This window comes from Meleagris gallopavo, chromosome 5, assembly GCF_000146605.3.
Source record: "Meleagris gallopavo isolate NT-WF06-2002-E0010 breed Aviagen turkey brand Nicholas breeding stock chromosome 5, Turkey_5.1, whole genome shotgun sequence".
In the NCBI taxonomy this organism is placed as follows: Eukaryota; Metazoa; Chordata; class Aves; order Galliformes; family Phasianidae; genus Meleagris; species Meleagris gallopavo.
Window position 1 is genome coordinate 5,056,093 of NC_015015.2, and position 24,330 is coordinate 5,080,422.

General features: G+C 45.7%; 2 protein-coding genes across 6 annotated transcripts; one reads left to right on the forward strand and one right to left on the reverse strand.

Moving 5' to 3' along the window:
* The first annotated feature begins 506 nt into the window (after window positions 1-506).
* DRD4 (dopamine receptor D4) lies at window positions 507-6,268 on the forward strand. Its single transcript, XM_010710834.3, has 4 exons — window positions 507-574; window positions 4,104-4,216; window positions 4,347-4,900; window positions 5,262-6,268. Exons 2-4 carry the CDS (start codon window positions 4,152-4,154, stop codon window positions 5,462-5,464), a joined length of 822 nt encoding a protein of 273 aa, XP_010709136.1. The 5' UTR covers window positions 507-574; window positions 4,104-4,151; the 3' UTR covers window positions 5,465-6,268.
* Window positions 6,269-7,301: 1,033 nt separating this feature from the next.
* DEAF1 (DEAF1 transcription factor) lies at window positions 7,302-24,323 on the reverse strand. 5 transcript variants are annotated; one of them, XR_793523.3, is made up of 14 exons: window positions 24,240-24,323; window positions 23,676-23,773; window positions 23,236-23,365; window positions 22,386-22,532; window positions 21,211-21,350; window positions 20,854-20,919; window positions 20,175-20,301; window positions 18,851-18,979; window positions 17,976-18,104; window positions 15,794-16,044; window positions 12,479-12,665; window positions 9,882-9,947; window positions 8,937-9,023; window positions 7,777-7,839 (listed from the first exon to the last, which is right to left on the reverse strand). XR_793523.3 is itself a non-coding variant. In XM_010710832.3 (13 exons), the coding sequence occupies exons 1-13, from the start codon at window positions 24,313-24,315 to the stop codon at window positions 7,735-7,737; spliced, it is 1,551 nt and encodes a 516-aa protein (XP_010709134.1). In that variant the 5' UTR covers window positions 24,316-24,323; the 3' UTR covers window positions 7,302-7,734. The 5 variants fall into 5 exon arrangements, 3 of the variants coding, with proteins under 3 accessions (XP_010709134.1, XP_031409277.1, XP_010709135.1); XM_010710832.3 differs by lacking the exon at window positions 12,479-12,665 and having other exon boundaries at window positions 7,302-7,839; XM_031553417.1 differs by lacking the exons at window positions 7,777-7,839; window positions 8,937-9,023; window positions 9,882-9,947 and adding an exon at window positions 10,142-10,359.
* Between the last annotated feature and the right edge of the window lie 7 nt (window positions 24,324-24,330).

The following is a 24,330-nucleotide window of genomic DNA, read 5'->3' on the forward strand; positions in this document are numbered from 1 at the left end:
GGGGAGTCTGCCGTCCCTGCTGGCATCCTGGACTGCTGAAGGTGACAGCAGTTGGCTCCGCACAAGTACAGGTACTCTCCCTTGTCCTGGCTGCCCCAGATGCCCCAAGCCCCAAGGTCCCGAGACTCAGTGCCCCATATGCCCCAAACTCCTCAAACCCCAAGATCTCAAGCCCCAAATGTCCCACGCTCCCAAATTCCCCAAGCCCCAATGCCCTGATCCCCAAATTTCCCAAGCCCCAATGCCCTGGGATATCTGCTCTGGGAGCCGCTGCACTGTGAGCATCCCAATTTGCTATCAGCCAGTGTTTAGGAAGAGATGGTGAGCTCCCATGCTGTATTCTGGCTGCTGTGAGTTGGGTTGTGAGGTCTTTAGCCAGGAGGCAGATTGCTGTGACAAGTCGACGAGGAGATGCTGCCTCTTTAGAGATGTGGTCACCCTTAAACTGGCTTTGGTGGCTTCCTGCTTGATTCCTCCTGGCTGGTGTGCTCTGTTTGGCAGACTTGGAGTCACCTCTGAACCTGCTCCCCTCTGAGACCACGACAGCTGAGGGAAAGGGAAGCAGGAGCGAGAGGTAGGAGTGTGCAATTCAGGTGCTCCTGAGTGGTTTTGCATCTTGTTGTGAAACAGAAATAAATTGATTCTGCCTGAGGAGTGATGATGCTTTGAGATTGCAGGGAGATTTGTTGCTCCTCTTCCTGGCCCAACTAATCTTCCTGCAATTTCAGAGGGATCTGTTGGACCTTCACATGGCTCTCCCTGCTGCCATTGCAGCTCTATCAGACAAATGGAGGAAAGCACCCATGGGCCAAAAGAGCTGACTTTTTGCACCTATTCTTGCAGTAGCTGGAAGTGTAGAAGACAGAGGACCTCTTTTCAGATGTGGGGAAAGTTGAGATGTAATGCCATGCAGAGGGAGCAGCCCCAGAAAGCTGTACCTGCAGGTGCAGGATGGCTGTCAGTCAGCTTTCCTGACTTTGTGATTTTTCATTGCCGTGGGGTTTGTGAGAGCTTCCTTGGGTACGGAAAGGGCTGTCCCTGTGAGTGGGGCAGAATGGTATTCCTATCCCTGAAGGCCAGCACAAGATCACGCTGGCTGTGTCCCAGCCCGAGTGTCTCCTCTCCTCTCCCACACCAGGGCTGGTCCTATATTTTCTTAAGCAAGGAAGGCAGTGGATTAGAGCTTAGGATGCTTTTAGTCTCTCTACCTAGTCCTAGGATTTGCTGGGACATTGTGACCTCTGTCTCCCCAGAGCTCTTCTAGCACTTCTAGCACCTAGGTTCTGCTAGGAACCCATAAGGACCAGTGACAAACGGGAGAGTAAGATTCCCCACTCTTTCCCCTGCACCAAGAAGAGCCCTACCATACTGCTTGGATTGGGTGCTTTTGCTTTTCCCTGCATGTCTCAATTTTGGTCCTTAGGAAGCCTCTGTGTTTTATCATTCTTCTTAGCTATTTCTTGCTGAATGGGTTTCTTCCCTTCTTCTGCCTTTCTCTTCCTCTTCCTTTCCCTTTTCCCCTTTCCTGTCCCCAGCTGACATACCCTGTTGTGCCCCTGAGAAGCATTTCCAACTGGTCAGAGCACTGTGGGTATCTCCTTGGGGATGACAGACACTTGCTGGATGCTCAGGATGGGTGGTCAGCCCTGGGTGAGCTTTAGGAGCCTGAGCTGCCCTATCTGTGCCTTAGCAATGATGCTCCCTTAAGTGCACTTGCTTCAGTGCCTGTTCAAAACTATCAGTTCTGTGCTGTAATCCTTCTGTGTCTTTACCTGCCTCAGCAGCCCAGGTTAATACTTGGGGGAGTTGAGATGGATGTGATGAAGCTCGTCTTCCCTCAATCCAAACATTGCTGTCCTTTGTCAGCTCTGATCTTCCAACCAGCACGGGAAACTGAGCTTTCAGTCTATAGTCATGCTGCTCAGCTGTAGCTGTGCCTCCTACCTGCTTCGCCCTGCTCAGCTCCTTCCCTAATCCTTGCCTGAGCCATGAAATGGGGCCGAGCCAGGAAGCTGCTGGCAGGAGCTGTGCATGGTACAGTTATGTAAACATCTTTGCCACTAAGATCCGTGTAAGCGTTTACGAAAAAGAGGAGACAGTTTTAGCAGCTCTGCACTCTTACCCTGCACCTCTACAGGTCGGGGAAGATGATTCTCTCCAATGGCACTTTGCCCGCAGAGCAGAAGCAGAGGCAGTCAGCTTCTTGGGGACATTCAGGAAACTTATGGAATCAGATATAGTGGACTTTGCACTCACACGCCAAGATTATTGCTGGTGCCACATCCCTCTCAGCAGGCTCGGGCTCTTCAGATCAGCACTTTCTCCGTGTTACACCCTTGAACCATGGCCTTGCTGATGGTAGGCAGGTATCTGGAAATCCAGCTGGGCATCTCAGGTCAGATATTAGGAAAAATTCTCCCCTGAAAGAGTGGTGATGCACTGGTATAGGCTGCCCAAGGCATAGTAGAGTCATTGTCCGAGAAGAGTTCCAGGAGCGTGAAGATGTGGCACTGAGGGACATGGTGGGGGTGGGTGGGGGATCTTAGAGGTCTTTTCCAACCTCAGCGATGTTATGATTTTACGATCTCCTAATGTTTGCAGCCTGCTATTTTCTGAGCATCGTATTTTAGATGCCGTCCCCACCAAAGTTCTTTTCATGTGCTCTGCTCCCAGTGAGCCTCCTCACAGGGCTAGCAAGAGGACAGCTATGAAGCTCCTGTGTGGCACCAGAGAGAAGCATGCACTTTTATCATATGAAATAAGAGTGAAACCTTGCCAGATCTGTGCAGAGAGCGCCTTACAAAAGACATAGGCTGGCTCATGGGGTTGTATTTGCAGCTTTGTTTTATTTTGGTAAGGAAGACAGCTTGCACGCTTTGCTGTGCAACTGCCTGGCCGTCTCTTCTCAGCACCAGCACTACTGGAAAAAAAAAGGAGGGTCTCATGCAAAAAAAGCAAAGAACGTGAAGGAAAAAAAAAAAAGGAAGAAATTAGAGTTGTTCTGGAGCACTTGTTAAAGGCGGCTTGAGCTGTCTGTGATCCGTAAAGCTTTACACTGTGTACCTTGATGGGCTAATCTTCTGCAACCTGCTGTAATGAGGTACCACTCAGCCACATGACCAAGCAAAGCCAGCTCTGCCTCTAATCCAAAGTCACTCCTCCACCAGAGGGATTCTGGGCACATTTTGTGGGAGTGCTCAACTTTCAGGGCGCCCAACACGAGCCCCACAGCGAAAGCTCTTGGAAGTCCTTGGAAGGTGCTGCAGCTTGGCAGCTCAGGGCCTGTTCAGAACCCATTCATTCCATGAAACCACAAATGGGTTTTGAACACCGCAGCCCAGAGTCAAATTTTCTCCAGTGAAACTGGACCGGATCCTGGTGAAGCTTTGGTAAAAAATGTGAGAGTTGTGTTTCAGGATTCAGCTCCCAAATTCTGCTTGGAGCAGCTGATCTGCACTAGAGAAAAGCCCAAATGAAACACCCAGGTCTGACTCCAGTGTTCTTCTGGAAGCTCATGGGGCCTCTCAAGGAGATGGGTGTATAAAAATAGCCCAACGGTTTCTCCAGAGTCTCCTTTGGCTTTGCAGCTCCACTAATCATAATCCTGTGCGTGACATCAGTACTGACTGATACTAATCCGGGCAGAGCTACCTGCTCCTGGAAATGTGAATGGGGAGGACCATGAATGTCAGAAACCTCAAGTTCGCACAGGTCACTAGACACCCAAAGAGCACAGGGAGACTCAAAGTGCTTGGACCAGACTTAGAAAGACTGCGCTTCAAGCTGAGGAAGAGCCCTGAGGGACTTTCAACCCTAATATCTCTCTGCTGGAGTGCCAGACAGAGCTGTCTCAAAGGCTGGTTCAGAAACATGGCACAAATGGAAGCCTTCAGTCCAGTGGTGCTGCTCGGAGCCACAGCTAGGAGAAGCCTTTGGTTTGATCCCTGGCTTCAGTCCTGGTACCCAGCACAGGGTACAGGAGCAGGAGTAAGGGGACAAGCCCTGCCCCAAGGATGTTCCCAGGGGCATTTTATACGTATATATACAGAGCTGTTTCCCTGCACGTTAGAGGAACCTACTGACCCGGGGATCTTGTCGTTCAGTTTCAGGGTGGCGTGTGGTCCCTCAGCACTGTGCTCTGCGATGCCCTGATGACCATGGATGTGATGCTGTGCACAGCTTCCATCTTCAACCTCTGTGCTATCAGCGTGGATCGGTAAGTGCCTTCCTCCTCCTTACACCGGAGGAGAGGGTTCGTGTCTCAGCATCGAGCTGCTTCCGTTCTCTTACCTTACCTTACTAGTGCTGCTACCCCCACACGAGCACTGACCCACCTGTGTTGGCAGGTTTATCGCTGTTTCAGTCCCACTGAACTACAACCGGCGACAGATCGACCTGCGGCAGCTGATCCTCATCTCCACCACGTGGATATTCGCCTTTGCTGTGGCATCCCCAGTCATATTCGGCCTCAACAATGTCCCGAACCGGGACCCCAGCTTGTGCCAGCTGGAGGATGACAACTACATTGTGTACTCCTCCATCTGCTCCTTCTTCATCCCTTGCCCCGTCATGCTGGTGCTCTACTGCGCCATGTTCCAGGGACTCAAGCGCTGGGAAGAAGCCAGGAAGGCCAAGCTAAGGGGTGGCATCTACGGGGGCAACAGAATGCTCTATCACTCCTCACCCTTCATTGAGAGAGAGCAGGTTGGCATGGAGCCGGACGAATACCACCATTATGCACACCCTGAGCACCCTCTTTCTGGGGACTATGTGATGAGCAATGGGCTCCAGACTGTCTCCTACCCACACCTCAAGTACCCACACCCGGCACACAGTCAGAAGCGGGCCAAGATCAACGGCCGGGAACGGAAGGCCATGAGGGTACTGCCTGTGGTTGTTGGTGAGTGGCTGGTGGCAGAGGCTGAGCAAGGAGGGTGAGAAACGTGCTGCGTGGTCCTACAGGGTTTAGGATTTTGTTGAACCCGGTCCAGGGAGTGCCTCAGTCTCCCTTTGATCCAGAGTAGCAAACCACTCTTGGGAAAAAACACACGTAGGTTGTTTTTAATTCAACCTTCACTTCAGCTGTCAGCTTTTATGACTCCTGATATTTAAAATGCTAACCCAAAAATGACACACAACTTATACCTTTTCTTCACTAACATTTAGGAAGTTGCCCAGAATTTTTGTCATCGTAGCTCTGCATTTGTTAACTCCAACCCTTTCTAACACAATGCTTTCTCTCTTTAATTTTCTCCTTCCAGGTGCTTTCCTCTTCTGCTGGACACCTTTTTTTGTGGTCCACATTACAAGAGCTCTCTGCAAGTCCTGCACCATTCCCACTCAAGTCACCAGCATTGTCACCTGGCTGGGTTATGTCAACAGCGCCGTCAACCCCATCATTTACACCGTTTTCAACGCCGAGTTCAGGAACTTCTTCCGCAAAGTCTTGCACCTTTTCTGCTGAGTTCACGGAACTGGAGGGAACAACCAGGATAACTTTGTATAGTTCATTAAAGATCTATTTCTGCCTAAGGTCTGCTGTCTTTGCTGGGGAGGAGGGAAGGAAGAAAGATGGTTCCAGGATGGCAGCTTGAGGACGGTGGTTCCCAGCCCTCTGTCTCCACTGCGAGGAGTTGCAGGTGAGTGCAGTGGTAATGGCTTGGATATTCCCCCCCCTGGAAGCTGCAGGTGTAGCCACTTCTTTAACACTTGGTGCTTGACATAGACATCAAGAGACCTCACAAGACAGTGGATATTGCACAGCTTGGCAATCTTCCGACTAATGATTTTCATGCAGGGCTGTTGCTTTCCAAGGGGTAATTTGTGTGCTTAGAAATAAAAGACTTGCTGGGAGGTCTCGAGGTTTTCTTTGACTAAGGATAATGATTGCTTCACCAATTTATCATCAACAAATAAACAGGTTACGTTGCCACAGCAATTATACTACAGTCTTACAAGTTCAGTGTGCTATAGGGGGTAGCTCCCCCAGATGCCAGGGCCCTGATGAGAAGCTTCTAGAGAACTTTAATCACACATGAGTCATACCTACACATCTTCATTTAAGATTGTTGTTCCACTCACGCTCTTCAGAATCTCCGTAATCAGAAGATGCAATAAAAACAAAATTCAGACTGTAACCAAAGCATTAGATATACTCTTCCACAAGCTGCGTAGTGATGATACTGGAGAGCTTTCTGCATTGGTATAAATTGCTGCTCAGTTATCTGCACAAATGTGGGTTTGGCAAGCATGGATGTGGTATGGCTGAGCTCATGTCTTTGTGTAGCTGCAGTTGTCTCTGAACCAACACAGAGCTCTGCTCCCAGCCCAGCAGTGCTCTGCAGTGATGTTCCTCCTGGGAGAATGCAAGATGCAGCTGAGAACAAATGGGTGCTTAAACCAAACAGCACAGGGTATTCAGCACGACGCATTGCTTCCTTTAGTCAGAACCTTAATGGGCAATAGATGGAGGCAAGAAACCTAGTAAATTAGTTGTATTGTTGTGGGTTCAATTAAGAGCATCTTTTCCATTAAGTAATTATCTTAAAGAGTTAGAAAACTGGCACTCGTCATGTAAGAAGAAACGACTGCAAATACTGAAGGATGACTTTGGGGAAGCTTGAAGAGTGGTATGTTGCTTGCGATGGGTTTCTATGGAATTGCCTGTTTCCCTCCCCAGTGTACTCCGTGTGTAATTTCTGTTCTCAGCCCGCAAAGCTCATGCTTGGCTTCCCACTAACGAATGGCTTCCTTGAGAGGAGGGGGGCACACTGCTACCTTCCTTCCAGTACTGGCCCTCAATCTCAGTACCAAGATGAAAACATTCCAGTGAGCAATTAGAAAGTTAGTAACAGCAACCATAGCCTAAGTTATCAAAGCAGCATGTTATTAATTAAAGCATTTTGGAGTAGTGAATAAAGCCAATAAGATCTTAATGCTCACCACTGTTTTAATTAGGAGCTACTAAGCAGCAGTGAGAGGCCAGAACTCTCTGTGCACTCTTTCTTACTTGGGGGTTGCCCGAATTTTGGCGCTGCAGTCAGGGCATGCTGCCGGGCTGAGATCTGCTCCTCCCCACTGCCATATCACATCCACACTGATGTTCTGCAAAGACTAAGAGCCAACACCTCTCTGCAGAAGCACCCCTCACATGCTGCATTTGTCCACGTGCCTTCATCACATTTTATTGAACAAGATGTGATTTTTCAGTTGTATTCAAGTGCAGAAGCTCCAGTGTGCTCCAAATTTCTCCAGCACAGAGGGAACACAGATAAACAAAACAAAACAAAGTTCTTCCAAAGGCAAATTAAGAGTTTGTACTTTTCCAAGGCAATTAAATAAACCAAATGAGGGATCATTCCTTTTTTCAAATAAGAGGTAGGGAGGCATGGGGAAAACAGAACAACAGCAAATCTAATTGCAGCAACTATTCTTAATCCATCTCAAGAGAGACGATGAGGTTGTTGTTATCCACACAGTGGAGATTTCAGTCTGGCAAAATCTAAGTTTCCTCAAGCTGGAGGAGGCTCCCGGATGGGAGGCTGCTGTTCGCCTCCTCCAGCCGGATTTCTCAGTCTCTGCGTTATCCAGAGGTTTGCAGTAGGACTGGAAGTAGGCAAACATTGTCACAGTATGAAAAAGTCTTTCAGAAATGAGTTTGCTCGTAAAGGACAGACCGTTTGCCTCAGGCCGCCGATCCAGCCGGCTGCGCCATGGGGTCAGAGGTAGGTGTGTTCAGACAGAGACTTTCTCCATCACATTGTCCGCGACATGCACATCATCAGCCTGTACTGTCACCGCGTTGGCATCACCACAGATGTGCTGGTGCTCCTTCCAGTCCTGCAGGGAAGAGCAGATGGAGAGGCCATGAAGAAACAGCCCAGAGATGGGGCACCCACAGCTTCTCTGGGTAGCTCATGCAAGGGCCTCACTGCCCAACGAGTAAAGAATTTCCTCCTCACATCTAACCTTTATCTCCCCTCTTTTAGTTTAAAACCAACCCTCCTTTCTTATCACTATCTGCCTTTGTAAGAAGTTCCTCTGCCTCTCTTATGTAAGCTCCCTTTAAAAGCTGAATCTTCATGGAACAGTAATAAGCTGCCTCAGAGGGAGACCAGCACATGACCACTTGGTGACATTTCCCAGCACGTTTCATACTGACAGAACAATGGGGTGAAATTACTGTCTTTGAGATGCTTGGGGACAGTGGGCAGATTTTGTCATTTATCTGCAAGAAGCAATCATTCATTCTTCTGAAATTTTAGCCTTCCTGCTGTGCAGGGACGGCCATCATTACGCTCTGCTATAGGCCAAAGAAACAGTCAAAATTCTTCAGGTGCTCCATTCAGTTGACAAAGAATGAACCTGGACAGATCGCAGAGGCTGTAGCTAAACCAGATTATCCTCTCTTCTAAAGCAAGAGGTGCCAAGAGTCTTTGTACGGAACCTATAAGAAACACAAAGCCTTGCAGCTTCCTCTTCATACCTGTTTCCACCTCCCATTTTAAAGCTATACAGTTTGTCTCAGTGTGCTCAATTCATCCTATCATCCATACCAGTACAAATAATAAGTTGAAGAACAAGAGAACTGCAGCTACAGTGGCACAGGATCAAAGGTACTGAGGAGCATGCAGCTTCCAGGGAGCAGCTAGGAGAGCTTGTACAACACTCCCACCAAGCTCACCCCACAGTTTCCACGGTGAGGCGTCCATGCCTCGCTGCTGATTGTACTCACTCTTTGACATCCTCTTTCAGAAGGTGTGTGCAGATTTGGGGCCATTCCTTACCTGTTTGACCCACCCCAGCACTGTACCCTGGCTCACAGACAGTGACCCCCTACTCCACAGCATGTTCCTGTCTGCGCTGTGCCCTCAGCCTGCGTGCAGGCTGACCCCAGTGTCACGTGTTCCCTCTGCAACTCAAAGACATTCTTATACCTTCCGCTGACAGAAAGTGGAGCAGTAGTTGACTTTATGGCATCCGGTGCACTCATTCATTGCCTCACGGCCACAGTTAACGCACGACTGCAGTGAAAACAAGAAGCAAAGGGATCACATCAGAGGGAACAACAATGGAGGGGTGACTGCAGTGAAGCAGAAGGCAGAGGAGTAAAAGTAAGAAGACTGTAACAGGAGCACGAGACTTAAGCCCAGAGTACGAGGTAGCATACGGAGATTGAAAATCACACCTGGTTTTTAAAGGATGCTTCTGTGCCTAGCAATTTAATCTTACACTGGTGACATCAATTAACATAGCCTGTATCGTTAGGTGGAGATCTTGCTGAGTTATCACAAAAATAAGTACGCTGCAGAACATTCCGTTCCCAGCTCATTAAGTTACTGACACATTATTAGCACATCAGAGCTAGTCTGGCACAGGAAGCACCATCAGTGCAGTGCCCAACACAAGCACAACTCAGTGCTGCAGACTCGTTCTTCTCCTGAGCACTACCAATCCAGCCATCGGCGCCCCGATCAGCACCAAGCTCATCACACCGCTGGCTCACAGCACATCAGGGTACCTACAGTTAGCAGGTGGTGTGACTGAACCGCAGTTGTGTTCCTGATGTTCAGCCATAAATCGAGGCTACCAAAACAGGGCTTGAAACCCAGCTTACAGGGCAAAAAGGAAAAAAGATTCCTAATACACTGCAGTGATACCTACCAGTTGGTGTTGCATTGCCATTACTTGGAGGTGCCTCAGACTGACTAACCTTTCCAGAGGGCCACAAGGGGGGGTGAAAACGTGGAAATAGGACACACTTTGTTAGAACAGAGGGAAGGCTCAGAAGATGAGGCCAGCCACAGAATATACGATTTCTGGACCTTTAAATGCAACAAGACAAAGGACTCCTCATAAAACACAACTCAACCAGAGCTTACCTTGATGATGATTTCTGTTTTCCCATCCACATCTTCTGTTTGCTGAAATAACTGGTTCTGATATTGCTGCAAGGAAAAAACACAGCAAACGTGTCATTTCACAGCCAGAGTATGCAACAAGGGCTTGAAAAGTGAGGTCTGTATGGAGGGTTCATGCAGTTCTGTGAGGACCAAAGGGAACCTCACTCCTCCCTTACAGGAGAGGGACTGTGTGTCATAGTGCGGAGTCGGGTGAAGAAGCCAGGCGTAACAGGCTGACAAACTGTCAATTAAGTACATTTATTCAAACCTTACTCCATCCAATCTTAAGACATGTGGCTTCACTGTGTACAAGGAACTGCATCCCACAAGAGACAGTGACAAGTTAGCAAAGGAAACCCATGGAAAATGCCAAGGAAATAGGGCACGTGCCATCCTCCTGGGCAAAGTTACGAGTCGAGCCTTGTGATCCTGATCCACCAACAGGCATGGGAGAATCCTGTGGAGTGGAACAGCCCAGAAGGTATGAGATTGGGTTAGGAGAAAAAAATGAAGACAAAATTAACACAGCTAAGACTTCAAAAACAACATCAAGCATAATGACTATTCTTCCTTTTAAAAAAAAGATGATAGGTTTTCAGACAGTTTATTCATTAAACAGCCCTCTGAAGGTGAATTTTAAAGTCATTCTGAGTGTGCTGCAAATCAAGTCCAGCTCAGTGCTCCTGCACCTTGTCCTGCCATGCTCAACAGCCACTGCTGATGAGAAGCAAAGTGCTCAAACAAAGGGATGCAAAACTAGCCCCGATTTTGTTACATGCTAAACCTGATTTAAACTCCATGAGGAACAGTTAGAAAGTAAGGAAAAAAACAAACCCTCACCTTCAGGCAAAGCAGGTTTATCAAGGAGTGATATGACCCAACATGTAAGGAGATGAAAGGCTTAATTTAAGTGCCTCCATGACCTGACATCTCAGTATTTATTCTCCTGTGAAATCACAACCTTGAGAACCTTTTTGTTACCATCACTTAAAGTTGAGATAAAAATGCTCTCCAGGAGACAGGGAAACCTCTTGCTGTCTGGTGCAGGAGCTATGATCTGGTTCTACCATGATTAGACAAATAGGCAAATCAAGCTTATTAGCAAGACAGCACATGCACTGTACAGTGTTTTTAAACTTCTTTTTGGTGAGGAGAGTGTATGTACAGATGCCAAAGCACTGTGAGATAGCATTTCTTGAAAATCTCTGCGTAAATATACCCTGCAATCTCAGCCCCTCTGTGACACCTGCACTGAGATAGTTACTGGGCGGTAGATGCAGAATTCCAGCTCTGAGAGCTGCCACAGCTCCAGAGTCCACTGCATCCTCCATAAGTGTGTCTTATCCTGTTTTCCAGTGGGATTGCAAAAGAGAAGGGAAGCCGAGTGGAAGTCCAGCCATCCCCTGTGCTTGTCAGATCCACGGCACCCCCTTCAGCTCTGCTCTGGGTCTCTAAATCTTGCTGACGGAAACATAACTCCCTTCTGCCTCCTTTTTGTCTCTGAGCCCCCTGGTTCTGCCTGGCCCACAGTGCAAATCACTCACTTAGTTGAGAAACTGTGGAGAAGGGGAAGGAGTGGGAACAGAGACAATCAAGCCAGACACACACAGATTTCTTGCAAAACCATCTCCAGCAAACTGATGAGCTCCAGCTCTCAACCATTTCCACTGCTGCTTTGGAGGACATGTCATTACTTGCTTACTAGAACTACTTTTCTTAAGTGCCCGATCCTTTTTAGATTAATTTCATACTCTCCAGCCCTGAACTGTTCTAATCTGTCTAAAAAAATAATTCAGATGGCCCAGCTGTTAACAGATATAATCTTCCACCTTGTTTTCAAATGGACAGGGCTGCGTAGGCATCACTGCATCACAACAAGATGACAATTGCAATTAAAACACTTGTCAGATTTCAAACTTGATTTTTTTTATCTTTATACTGAAGATCTGCATCCTCCAGCTGTGTCCTACAGCACAGAACTTGGTGGGTTCATGTGTTATCCCCCTTCTGAAGTTTATCTGATACAAACAACAGCTTAATGCACTCTCAGAAGAAATGACATTTCCAAAGATCTTTGTGTAAAGTACAGTCTTTACTCTGCTCCTTTGGGCCCAATTCTACATGTGGTCGAACATCTTTTCCAAGAGACCCTATGCCTTTCTTGCCATATACACCCTCTTCCTAATTGTTTTCTTCTCCCTTGATTAAGAATTGCAGTAAAGCCAAAATCCCAGCAGAAGCCAAAGGATCCAATATCCTCATCTACAAGCTATTTAATTACAACAGAGGAGAGCTCTCTCTGAACAGCTGTGCAGAGTTCTGACACAGCAGCTGTACTTAGTGAATCCCATGCAAAATGTTGCAATTCTATAAAGCCTACAAGTATTTTGATATTTCAATTTTGTGTAATGATGCATTTTAGATAAACTGAGCTGGAGAGCTTATGGCTTGGTTTTCTTTTAGAACATCACTCCTCAAAACTTCCAAATAACATCGATGTTACTGATGGACACACTTGGTGTCCTTGCCAGCACAAAGCCACACACAGGCTGAGCACCAGCTGCATATTTACTCACTGAAAGCACAAGGTTTATGGCATCCACATTTCCCAAACAGAGTCCGTTTCGTGTCTGAACCAACTCTGTGAGGGCTCTGCTCGTTAATTAAGGAGCTGTCATCATCAAGAGTCACATGAGATGCTGCAGATAGCACATACAACGTGAAACATCTTTTCAGCCTCTTCCTTAGGCTCCAGGAACAGTTCTAGTTTAAAAGAAATGATCGCAAAGGAGATATTCTCACAAATGCTGGAACTGTAGATTTTGGGGTTGCAAATTGTACATATTTCAAGGACTTTACTAGTTGGTGCCTTTCTACAACTTCTTTTACCCAGAGACCCTACCCTGATCCTTTGTTATGTTACATACAGAAATTAGAAAGGACAAAAAATAGTAATAGAGCACATGTGGGGAGTTCCAAATTGCAACATCTCATGTCTTCAATTCTTTTACATCTGACAAGTGTATTTTTGGATATTTTTTCTAATCTTATACAAAGACAGGCTTTTATATTCCACTTCTGTGCAGCCCAACCCTAAATACTCAAAGCTTCCCAACTCAGCACCTCTGTTGCTTTGAAGATGCTGTCTCTAGGTAGAACAATGCATTTGGAAATGCAATAAATCTGCAAAATTAATTAGACAAGCCATCTTAAGAAAGAAATGTGACTGTTGATGCTTCTAAATTATGCTGCACTTATAATTTATTATGGTTCTCATTTGCTACTTTTAGCAAATCCTCTTCCTGTCGCAGCTACACTCTGATGTTGGCATTTTCACCTTTAAAATCTTGTAGAAAAGGGGAATGTTTCTAATACCCCACTGAACAGTCCTGGATAACACCATTAGAAAGTGGGAGCAGGATGAAAGAGTGATACCTGCTCTTTGACTTCACAGGTAATGACAAAAGTCTGCAGGCAGCACAAATGCCTCTTCTGCTCTAGGAAAGCTTGGGGAAAAAGCTTATCTCTTACCTTTCAGAGCTCTGTAACTCCCACAAGCACCTAATGCTATCATTAGAGAGTACAACTTGGGGCCACTTTCTCTGAAGGGCAGGTAAAGGCTGTGCTGTCCTGAGCCCTCTGCCTCGCTCTTCTGCCAGAAGGCATCGTTCCTTAGCAGGAAGGGAATGTAGACAGTTACAGGATCAAAAGCTCTTCAACTCAATATCCTCAAGAAACAGGATGCTGACTGTCTGCACTGATGTGAAAACCAAACATACATATTATTTGAAGTCATGGCATTGAAGTTTGTGTATACAGTTGGGAACAAGCTTGCTCCCACTAACAGATTTCATTAATCCTGCTCTGTATGCAGTCACTCTTCCAGGAAGAGCTGAGTCTACAGCTCTATTATAATTTAATCTGTTGTAAAGCCTTTGCTCTGCAGCTCAGATATAACCACACAACCTTTCAATTCTAAATTTGTAGGAACATACTGGCACAATTGCATATTAAATGGGTCCAAGAAAAATCAGCAACACCACAAAGTAGGGTGACACCTCTTTCCGCCCCTCATACAACTTAAAAGACAAAAGAAGTGGCTGGACCAGAGACAAAAAGGAAAAGAGACTTATGTTACAAACCATGGAAGCATTCACAAAATTGGAAAAACAACTCTGACCAACACAAAAGCAGACAGGAGATCATTCAGCATTTACTGTAACTGCTTGCAATGCCAGGTGTGTACCCAGAAACTCATTTTTCAAAAAACATGGAACACACTGGAATGGATTAGAATAGCTATCTGCAGGATTGCCCAGCTGCTGGCACACAGCAGCAAGCTTGAAAACTATTATTTGGACATTTTGAAAAATAACGCTGTGACCAAGGGGGAACCCATTACAAAATAGGAGTGGTAAGACTCGTGAAGAGAGTAATTAGGAATTCAATAGTTGCAGGGAAAAGGACTTCCTCCAGAAATAAGCACGTGCTCATCCCTGCCTTGTGAAGTCAGCACTTAAAGATCAATACTGAGGAGTGATTTTAAGTCCTATTCCTGAGACAAGAAGATACACACTGAAGTAAGCTGGATTTGGATCAGAGGGTGAGAAGAATGGACTCTGAAACACTGTTTCAAGAAAGCTCTGAAAGGATAAACAGAGAAGATGACAGCATGTAAACTGGAAGAGCAGAGAGTAAAGTTAAACAAAGTAAGATGTCTATCTATAAAATGTCAAAGCTGTCCAATTTTTGTCCACGATCTACAGAGCTTTTCGCAGCCCAAATCTGGACAGCAGCATGAATAACCACTCTATCCAGACTGAAGGCAAGGGAGAACGAGACTCCCAGAGTCTCAAACTCCTGCACATCAAGGATGCAGCGTACAGAAGAGTTTAGCAGTGACAACGTGGCAAAGAATATCAAAGCTGCTGCAGGGAATGTCGTAGGGTTTTCAGCAAAATCTTCCCACACACATTTCTTCAAGGCCTCTTGCTGCACACTCCTGCTATGAATTCAGTGGAAAGCTGACATTAGCAATAATGTAACAGCAAATAGTGTGGTGCACAGAAAAGGAGTTCATTAGCTATCAACAAGGGCAGGAGTCTCACAGTACATTGCCCTTCTCCAGCCTCTCCCAAAAACACAGCAGCAGCTGGGGATCTGTGTGAGAATGAGAATGCATTCAGCAGTGCATGGAGTGAGGTGTTAAGAGGAACCCAGGGACTCTACCATGCATTAAAAAAGGAGAAAAGCAGGGAGAACAGGGCAGACCTGGCAGATAATTCCCTACAGAGTAGAAGAGCTGCTGGGTAAAAGCCAACATTCTCATCATGCCAGCTGGCCTTGCAGTCTTACTTATCACTGGACACAAGATAGATCAGCTTCGCTTGCACAGTGCTCAGTGGGACAGCTCTAAATTTTGCTGGTAATCTTCCCAATAAACTCCACAGCTTGCTGTTCTTATTACTTCGCTGCCTCTTCAGGCCATCAAAAGCCTATTTGATAGCCCTGCTCACTTGAGAGAATGAAAGCAGCCGCTGCAGGGCTGAACGCTCATGATCTTCCCGATAGCAGGACACATGGTAAATCATGCCTCCTAAAGGTATGAATGTCTGATAGCAGAGCTCAGGACTTGTAACAACGAACAACTGATATTACTGCTACCCACAGCTGCTGGATTCCCAGGTACTCTACTCCTTTTCCTACTGTGGGAATAACTTACCTTTTTCTCTGCTCTCAAGACATTAAGAAACAATTTATAAGGGTTACCAGAGGGTTACCCAGTGGAAAAAAAAGTGAGGTACAACCCATAAAATCACAGAATCGATTGGAAAAGACCTCCAACATTCTACCAAAAAGATGCCCCGTCTCACCTCCAGCGGCATAATTACCTCTTTTCTCTCCACATCAGCTTGAATCTTGGCTTGTGTGACAGCAGCCTCACGGAAGGAGGAACTGGCCTGCTTGGCCTGCTCGATGAGAGACTTGAGCTGCTGTGCCGTGTTGAGCAGCGAGTTGACCATCTCTTCCAAGTAGAGCCAGCTCCGCTGTTCCGTCACTTCCAGCCCGTTCACCACTGATGGGGATATGGCTTTGGTGGGGGTCTGGGGGGGCACCGACAGGGCAGGGATTGGAGTCAACACTGAGCACAAAAAAAAGAATATAAAATACAAAGAATTAGAGCACTGCATTTCCATAAAGTGATTTTTTTGTTTTGTTTTGTTGCAAGGTTCACACCTAACACTTCCTGAACTCTGATCTTACAATAACCATGGCTGAAGACTGGGATAAAACCAAGACAGTTATCAATACTCCAGATTACATGTATGACATGAACGTGCAGTCTCCAAAACCACCAGTTCAGATGTTCCTAAAAAGAAAACCTCCACTGTAATTTCTTTGGACTCCTTCACTTGTTTTCTCTTGTATCATCTAGAATGACATAGATACAAAGGTGAAGGTTAAAGAAACCCAGCAGTATTTCTCCTAAGCTTACAAAAAGTCACATTAAAAGACCCCCAAACTACTGAGGTGTTGCAGCCTTTGTTTTTTCACACCCCGACCATGGCCCTGCCAGTAACTACAGCTTGAGTATACCAAACAGGAAGCCACCAGAAAAAATGTGACCTCCTCTCCTGGTACCTAATCACACTTTCCTTGCTTAGCCCTGAGCCCCTCTCTGTGGCTCTGCAGTCCTCCATTTTCCAAAGACTGTACCAGAAAACCTGGATCTGGGATTCCAACAGCATGCAGTTTCAGCTCACATCAGTTAACAATTCCAGGAACAAATTTCATCCAGCTTTACTGGTTTTGATTTTCCAAAATCAAACTCTTAGCAATAAATACTTGTGCAAATTGAAAGAATCCACAAGAGATTAGAGGAGAGGGAATAAGTCCAAAAACACTGTCACTGTGTGCGGGATGTGCAAAATATTCAGAGAGCACTGAAGGTTCATCATACAGGTGAGCAGATATTCTACACTCAACGGCCCTTAATTAAAACAGTAATTTTGCTCCATTCCCATGACTGTCATCAAACTATTTGCACTTCTGTATGAGTCAAGATAAATCAGTCTTTTATCAGTAACTGTTTGCAGAATGTTTTCCTCTCCTGCATTTTCAGAGGAGTATTTATCACAGCACAGTATTTGATAGCTTATCTAACAGGAATTACTTCCGACTCCTCGTTTTAGCAGAGCTGTATCAGCCAAGAAAAAATAATGATCTTTGCTTCACGGATGAAAAATAACCAATGTTTAATTAATAGCATCGAGAGCCGAGTGAGGCTTAAAACCAACAAGATTGCATTCTGGACAGAGAAGGAATGCATTGTGCTGCTCTGTATAAGTAAGAAAATGAAAAAATCATTAAGTTCACAGTGATTTAATTACATCTTAAGAGATATCTATCTGATCATCAACACATCCTGTCCTACTGAAAGGCTGATTTGCACATTGTTTCTTGTATCATCTTTGCTTTTTTTACTGCAGTCTGCCTGCAGCAGGGCAGACTCCCACTGCCTTCATTAATCAGCTTCTATCATTCCAGCACAGGTGTCAGCAGTAACACATGGAAAACTGACATGGAACACAAGAGTAGCACAGCAAACCTGCTCCAAACTGCCTCCACCTTAAGCTAGTGGATTCAAAAATAGATATGGAAATTTTCAGAAAGGCTCCTACAGTCTGGCTTTAAATCTAAGCGAGGAGATGGCTTTCTTGGATCGAAGATTAAATACATACCCACCCACAGTACCCAAGCAGCGACAAAATCTTTGAAGCAAAAGCCTTCTGAAAGGCAGCTTCCGAGCAGCAAAGATTTAGGAAACAAGATCACAAGAGTTTTTTCTGCTATGAACCAACAAATCAAAATTGTCGATGTAAATATGTCAATTTAGAGTGCTTAAAGCATGGGGGAAAAAAACCTCTTCATCCAAATCTTAACTGCGAAACTCATAAGGAAAAATTAAAGTTTATTTTCCTGGCTCAATCTCTACCTCTTGCTGGAAAAGAAGGTTACCACCTAAATCCAGGCACTGCTAACTGTGACTAGCACTACGGACACAAAGCATACCGATTTTGGGATGAGATGTCGGCAGCGCTGCTTCAGGGAAAGGTGAAATCTGACAGTTGTCCTGGTAAGTTGGGTAGTGAGGCTCTGGGTGAGTGACCCGGCACGGCTGCTGGACGTTGGTATCCTGAACTGCAGGAGAACAACAATGTTACAAATCACTGCATGGCACGGCTTTCAGGCATGTCTTAAACTTCTTTCACCAATTTGGGTTGCTTTTTAGTTTTCACATTTTCTTCAGGTTCCTATTCTCCATGGTAATTCCAGAGGTTGCAAATGAGAAACAGCAGCAGGATGTCACATGGACACCAAGCAAAACAACTGTGCACTGATTTCAGCTCTCTCTGCTTTCAGATCTCAAGACTTCTGCAAAGATTATTGCCAGTCTCCTCCTCACACACTTTATTTTACATTGATAGAAGGACTCCAAGCTACTATTCTCAGAGAATGCTAGCTTTCTCAGCTGCTCCTGCAGAACCCACAGCCACATACAGGAATTAGACTGAAAGAGCTGAAATTTATGCATTAAGCATTTCTGTTTTCTTTGATTCATTCTGCTATTTTCTAGCATTTATTCAGCATTTTCCACTTAATTTAAACACTTTTTTGAGCAGTATTTTAGGATGAACAAATAGCAAAAAAAACAAAAAAACAAAAAAACCCCACAGAGATAACCATAAAACTGAAGAAATCAACAGAGGTGTACATAAGCAGCTGCAGCATCTGGACGAGACATTCAAACTTCTTTTGTGAGAGCAGGTTACGTATAGCATCTATGTAAGTTCTTAAAAATTAAAGTCCTTCATGCAGCATACAAGAGGCTTCCTTTTTTCCTACCTTCTCATGGATGTCAAGCAGGCATGCAGCTCAATCCTTACCAGTGGTTCCTGTGAAAACATCCCCCTGGGCCGGACTCTCTGAGATAATTGCTGTGGCTTCCACCGTCGACGTGCGGTCAAAGGTGAGAGCACCAGAGGTAGTGATCTGTCCAGAAGGAGTCACGGTGACTGGAAATAGCAGAAGCACTTTCATAATCAGCACTCACTGCTCAGGCCTCAGCTGTCTAGCTGCTGAGATCTCTGTTCCCAAAGTCACAGAACTCACAGATCAGTCAACAGGCTGTGGTAGCCAAGTTTGGATCCCCCCCTAAGGCCACTAACATCAAAAATGGGAATAAAAGGTTTGCACAGCTTCTGAAGACATCACTGGCCCTAATACACTACAGAACTTTAAGAAGAACGGTTCTTACTGCTTGAAAATTAATTCAAAAACCCCATGGATTACAGCTAATTCTATGACAGTTTGGTTTACTGGACAAGTTCAACTGTCCATCTATACAGAGTGCTTGACCAATGCAGGAAACAAGTCACAGAGTACATCTGGATGAAAGTACCAGTGCAGCTCCAACGTGTTTAAAACCCTTTTTAAGCTGGATTAGTCCAGCACCACTAACGGGTTGCTGCTGTGGAGCACTGCTCAGCCTGAAAAACCTTTTTACAAACAGTTCAGTTCTAAGACACTGAGGCTACAGATTTCTTTTTGAGGAAAGATGTGGCTGCCAACAAGACAAGCAGCGCTGCTCTCTCCCAGTGTTAGCACAAGCAAGCATGTAGTCCCCAGCAGCACATGTTAACAAAACAGTACAGATTAAAGCTGTTTGGGGGGTGGAAGCCACAAAATCTCTGCAGAATCCTTATGCATTTCTCTTCCCGCTGTTGCTAGCAATCTAATCTTACATTTGGCTTGCTCAGTTCTTTTTTGTATTCCTGTTGCTTCCTCCTCAGCTCACTTTGTAATGTTACCGTCCAGATGATGAGATGAGAACAGGAGGACAAGAATGTAACAGGGAACCTGTGAGCTGGACCAGCCTGCAAATTAATTTGTTCTCACACAGATGGTTTGACTTCAAAAACATGAAGTGACAAAGCGAGTCCTGAACGCCAGAGAGGAGCTTATAGATGAAAGCATCACCTTCTGCCTCTTTCACTAGCGGCTTTCAGACTATGGATTTCATTACAGTTGCTTAGCATCTGTTTTTCCATGTATTTCAAGAAATAGCACAAATCTTACCACATGGCCCCACAAGATATTAAAGGACATATAAAAGAAAGTGCCAAGAGATAAGACTTTTTTCTCAGTTGACCACTGATAAGACAAAAAGATATCCAGCTCGGCCATTTTTACCAGAAGCAAAGAACCTACATGTAGTAGCAGCTGTGGCAGGAAGCAGAGTGATATTTTTGGAGGATTCCTTCTTGACTGGATTTGCAGACATTTCATTTTCTTTTTTTCGTCGTTTATATGGTACAAAGAGTCGAATAGGTCCACTCTACGGGGAAAAGAAAAAAAAAGAGAAAAAGACATTAGCTGAGGCACCTCTTAGGGAAATATCAGTTCACTCCAACCTCTCCAGATGCAGCTACGATTAAGCAGTAAGTATTCCCACAGTAGATTTGTAACAATAGACCAAAAAGTTTCTATTGGATCTGCAAACCAAAAAGCCTCTGTGATTAAAAAAGCTGCACTCAGATTCAGCCTTTTCCCACTGTTATGAAAGGACAAGAACTGGGCAAAGCCCGATCCAAGGGATTGAAGAAAAGAAATAAGAGTGAAAGAAGATGGGAAGCATGCGGATTCAGGTCTAGACAACAAGGAAACCATCCAGTTCACAGTAGAAGAGTACAAAACAGTGCTTGAGGTGAAGCTAAACACTGCTGCTTAACAACTCTAGCATCATTTTAGAAAAAAGCAAGGAGTCTAATATGGAAACACTCAGTACTTGTCAGTGTTTCTAGGACACTCCTGACCTGCTCACAGATGGCCACGGCAGCTTGATTGATGAATTGTTTTTAAACTAATGGATATAAAACCTACAACTCACCAGAGTCATGTCATCACAGCAGGCAGCACAAGTACAAGAGGCAGCGTGAGGATTTAAAATCCCATCCTGAAATTGGAAGATTACAATTTCAACATCAGGCGCCAAAAGCAGCGAGAGCAGGAATGTGCTCTGCTCAAAGATCGTGGCAGCCACCAGGGAGAAATAAACACTAATTCCCTTCTGGGGGGGTGGGGGGCTATACAACAAAAGAAAGGCCAGTTCCCCCCAACCAAATCAATGAGTTGCTTCTCCTTCACCCCACACACAACTCTGCACACAGCTCAGACTGCAAGGCAGAATCTGCCCAGAATTAACCTGCCCCTTCCAGCAGTCAGAAGAAAATAAACGTAACCTTACGTGAATAAGGCACTGCAAGGGCCTCCCAGCATAGCGAATGCTCCTCTTCCAGTCTTTGCTGCTGGCTCGTCCTGCCATAGCTTCAAATTCAGTGGGGCTATACCAGTTGTCCCCTTGCTTAATGCACCTACCACGGCCTCCTGTATTAAGATTAGAAGAAAAAAATAAAAGCATTAGTAAAGGCTAAGGATTACTTTTCCATTTTTCTAAAGAATACTGACAGGGGCTGGGCAATGACGAGCTGCATGAAGTTTAACAAGTGTATGTGCCAGATTCTGCTCCTAGAACAAGGCAGCCTGGGCTCTGTGTACAGAGTGGGGAGCAAAGACCAGAGAGCAGCCCCAAGAAGGGTCTCTGCAGGCTCTGGTAAATGGCAAGTTGGACTCGACGATCCTGGTGGGTCCCTTCTAACTCAAGGTATTCTGTGACTCTATGAAATTACTGAGCAAAACAGCAAGTAATCTATAGTAGCTACCAAACCTGCTCATCTGCTGCTTCTCATCACTAAAGGATAAGCATGCCTGTTTCTTAGCCTGGCTGTGACAATGACTGTACATGCAGTGAATTCCAATTCTGTGCATCGCCAGTGTAGGCTAGAAAATATTACTCATTCACATGTAGGATAAGTCTTTCTTGGATAACTACCACAAATTTCCACAATTTTTGCTTAAATTTCTAATCCATCTGGTCATGAAGAAAACTCTCTTTCCACAAAGCAAACGCTGTGCTATGCAGTCAGGCTTGCTGACAGTTTCTGCAACTGCTTCTTCAGCTTTCCCACAGAGATAAAAGCGAAGAGAGATGCTAAGACAGCTAAGGAGGCTCATTAGAAGACAAGCTCTCTACTTTCCAATCCAGCAGGGATTCTGCAGAGCTTTGTAGAGACAAGGGTGGACTTCTCAGAGTTCCACAAAAAGAACATTGGAAGAGTCAGCCTACTATTGGGAAGACTCACTGCACAGCAGGCTGTATCTTCACAGATAAAAAGCCTCTGAATAAAGAACAAGGAAGCAAAAGGGCAAAACAGAAGAGAACGATAATATCCATGGGACTATGTTGACTAGGAAAACGTCCTTATTTTTTTCATGATTGGCCCTTTAAGGCAATCTGATCAAAAGGAAAGTGCAATAAATGAAGAAGGAGCCATCTTCCTCACACAAGAAGGCTGTTTTTACCGGAGCCGAGTCTGTTTTTGTACAGAATCCCACTGATGTTCCGGCACCTCACCGGGAGCTCGTTGTCATACACAGATGGGTCCCAGTTATACTTGGTTCCAGTTTTTTCTTGGACAGTTGCTAAAGGGGTAGGAGGAGATTGCGGCCCTTTGGGGGAAAAAAAAAAGAAGAAGGTGACAGCAACCAAAAGGCACAGTGACAACATCTTCACATGTAGTTTGGCTGGGCCAAACGCATCCTGTGGTCAGCATGCCACAAAAAAATTGTTTGGAACAGATACTTGATGTAAGCTAGAGCCATGGGTCTGCCCTGCTAGCCTCAAGAAGTATAACATAAGGTAACATTCTGAAAATGGCTGGAAATAGAGCAATCTGCATGTTAGAAAACACGCACATTAAATGCTCAGGCTGTAACCTGCAGCTGGCTGGATGACTTCCTAGAGGACAACGTGCAATGCATAATTGCCTACAAAAGGCTTGTTATGCCATCAAGTGGGCAAAACGGGGACTGCGATGCAGCTGGGAACAATCTTGGTGATGAAGCTGACCAGCTACAGTCACAACTAAATACCAGCAAAAGGCCTGAATGGAAACAAAACCGTGTTCAAAGGCTCCTTATAAAGAACCCAGGTATTAATCTCCTAGCTTTTATTATCAATATTAGAATCGATCTGCTTTTGGGGGCGAGTTAGAAAGGCACGCAACAAGTACAGAAAGCAATATGTTAAGAGGGGACAGAGTGCACAATGCACTCTGGTCATGTGTGTGATGTTTCTCTTGTTTTCCAGCCACATAAATAAAGTGAAGAGGAAGCAACTCCACTGGAGAAAGATGTTCAGATTGCCATATACCTGGTGTGAGGGGTGCTGATGGCCCCTTCAGCCCCGTGGTTTCCACAATGCTGCCGTCTGTGTGAACAACTATGAGAGTGGCTTTCTCAGTATTCAAGCTGTCCCCAATTTGGAGGGCCGTTCTTCCAGACTACAGAAGAAATAAAGGAAAAAATAAATAAATGAGTATTCTTGCAGATCTCTCAAAGGTACCTTAAAACACCATTAGTTAGCAGGTATGTTTTTGAGCTTTCAGCCAACCACGTTGAAAGGTTACATGTCCCAGGTCGTCAGCTCCATGATGGAGTGCACATACATGGGTGGAATGGCACAGAAAAGACAAAGGGAAAGCACTGCAGGTGTCTCATCTGATGGCTCTGTGGCTCAAAGCCTTGCAGCATACACATGTTCTGACCTCATGTGCACACCAATGAAGTCGTGGTGCTCCAAGGCTGACTTACCAGCACGTGTCCCGAAATGGATGCTGCATTTGCCACGGATGTGGTGAACACGTTGTCTGCAGAGGCACCAACATTGGCCACTGTCACTGTGGTGACTTCTGGAATGCAAAACAGAAATGAAGCAGAGCCCAGTATGTGAACCCCATAGAAGCACATTCCCTCTTTTTCTCATTGAATGTCAGTCAGTGCAAATATTACTGTTCTGTCAGGCTTTGGGTTGAGCACAGCTTAACCTGCAATGAACCAAGGGGGAAAATTATTTATTTATTCTCGAACCATTCTCTTTTATTAAAGCAGGGAACAGGCTGAAGAGCAAAACAAACTCCGAGCATTTTTAGGCTCCGCCTTACACCTGACCCAGCGACCAAAGCGTGGCTGCGTTTTGATATGACTTTTGAACGGGAATTTTGCACACAGGGCCACAGTGACTTCGGGCGAGCCGCAGCTGGTGAAAGATGCGAGCGGCACGAAGGCAGCGCTGCCCGCACTGAGGCGGCCCTGGGCAGCGCGGAGCGCGGGCTGCGCTGAGGTGAGCGGCGCATGCGCAGTGCGGCCCGCGCTGACCTGCGAACGCGGCGGCCTCGTCGGCGCTGGGCAGCGGTTCGGCGCCCATCTCGATGTGCTCGGCGTCCGCCGCCATCACGGTCACGGCCGG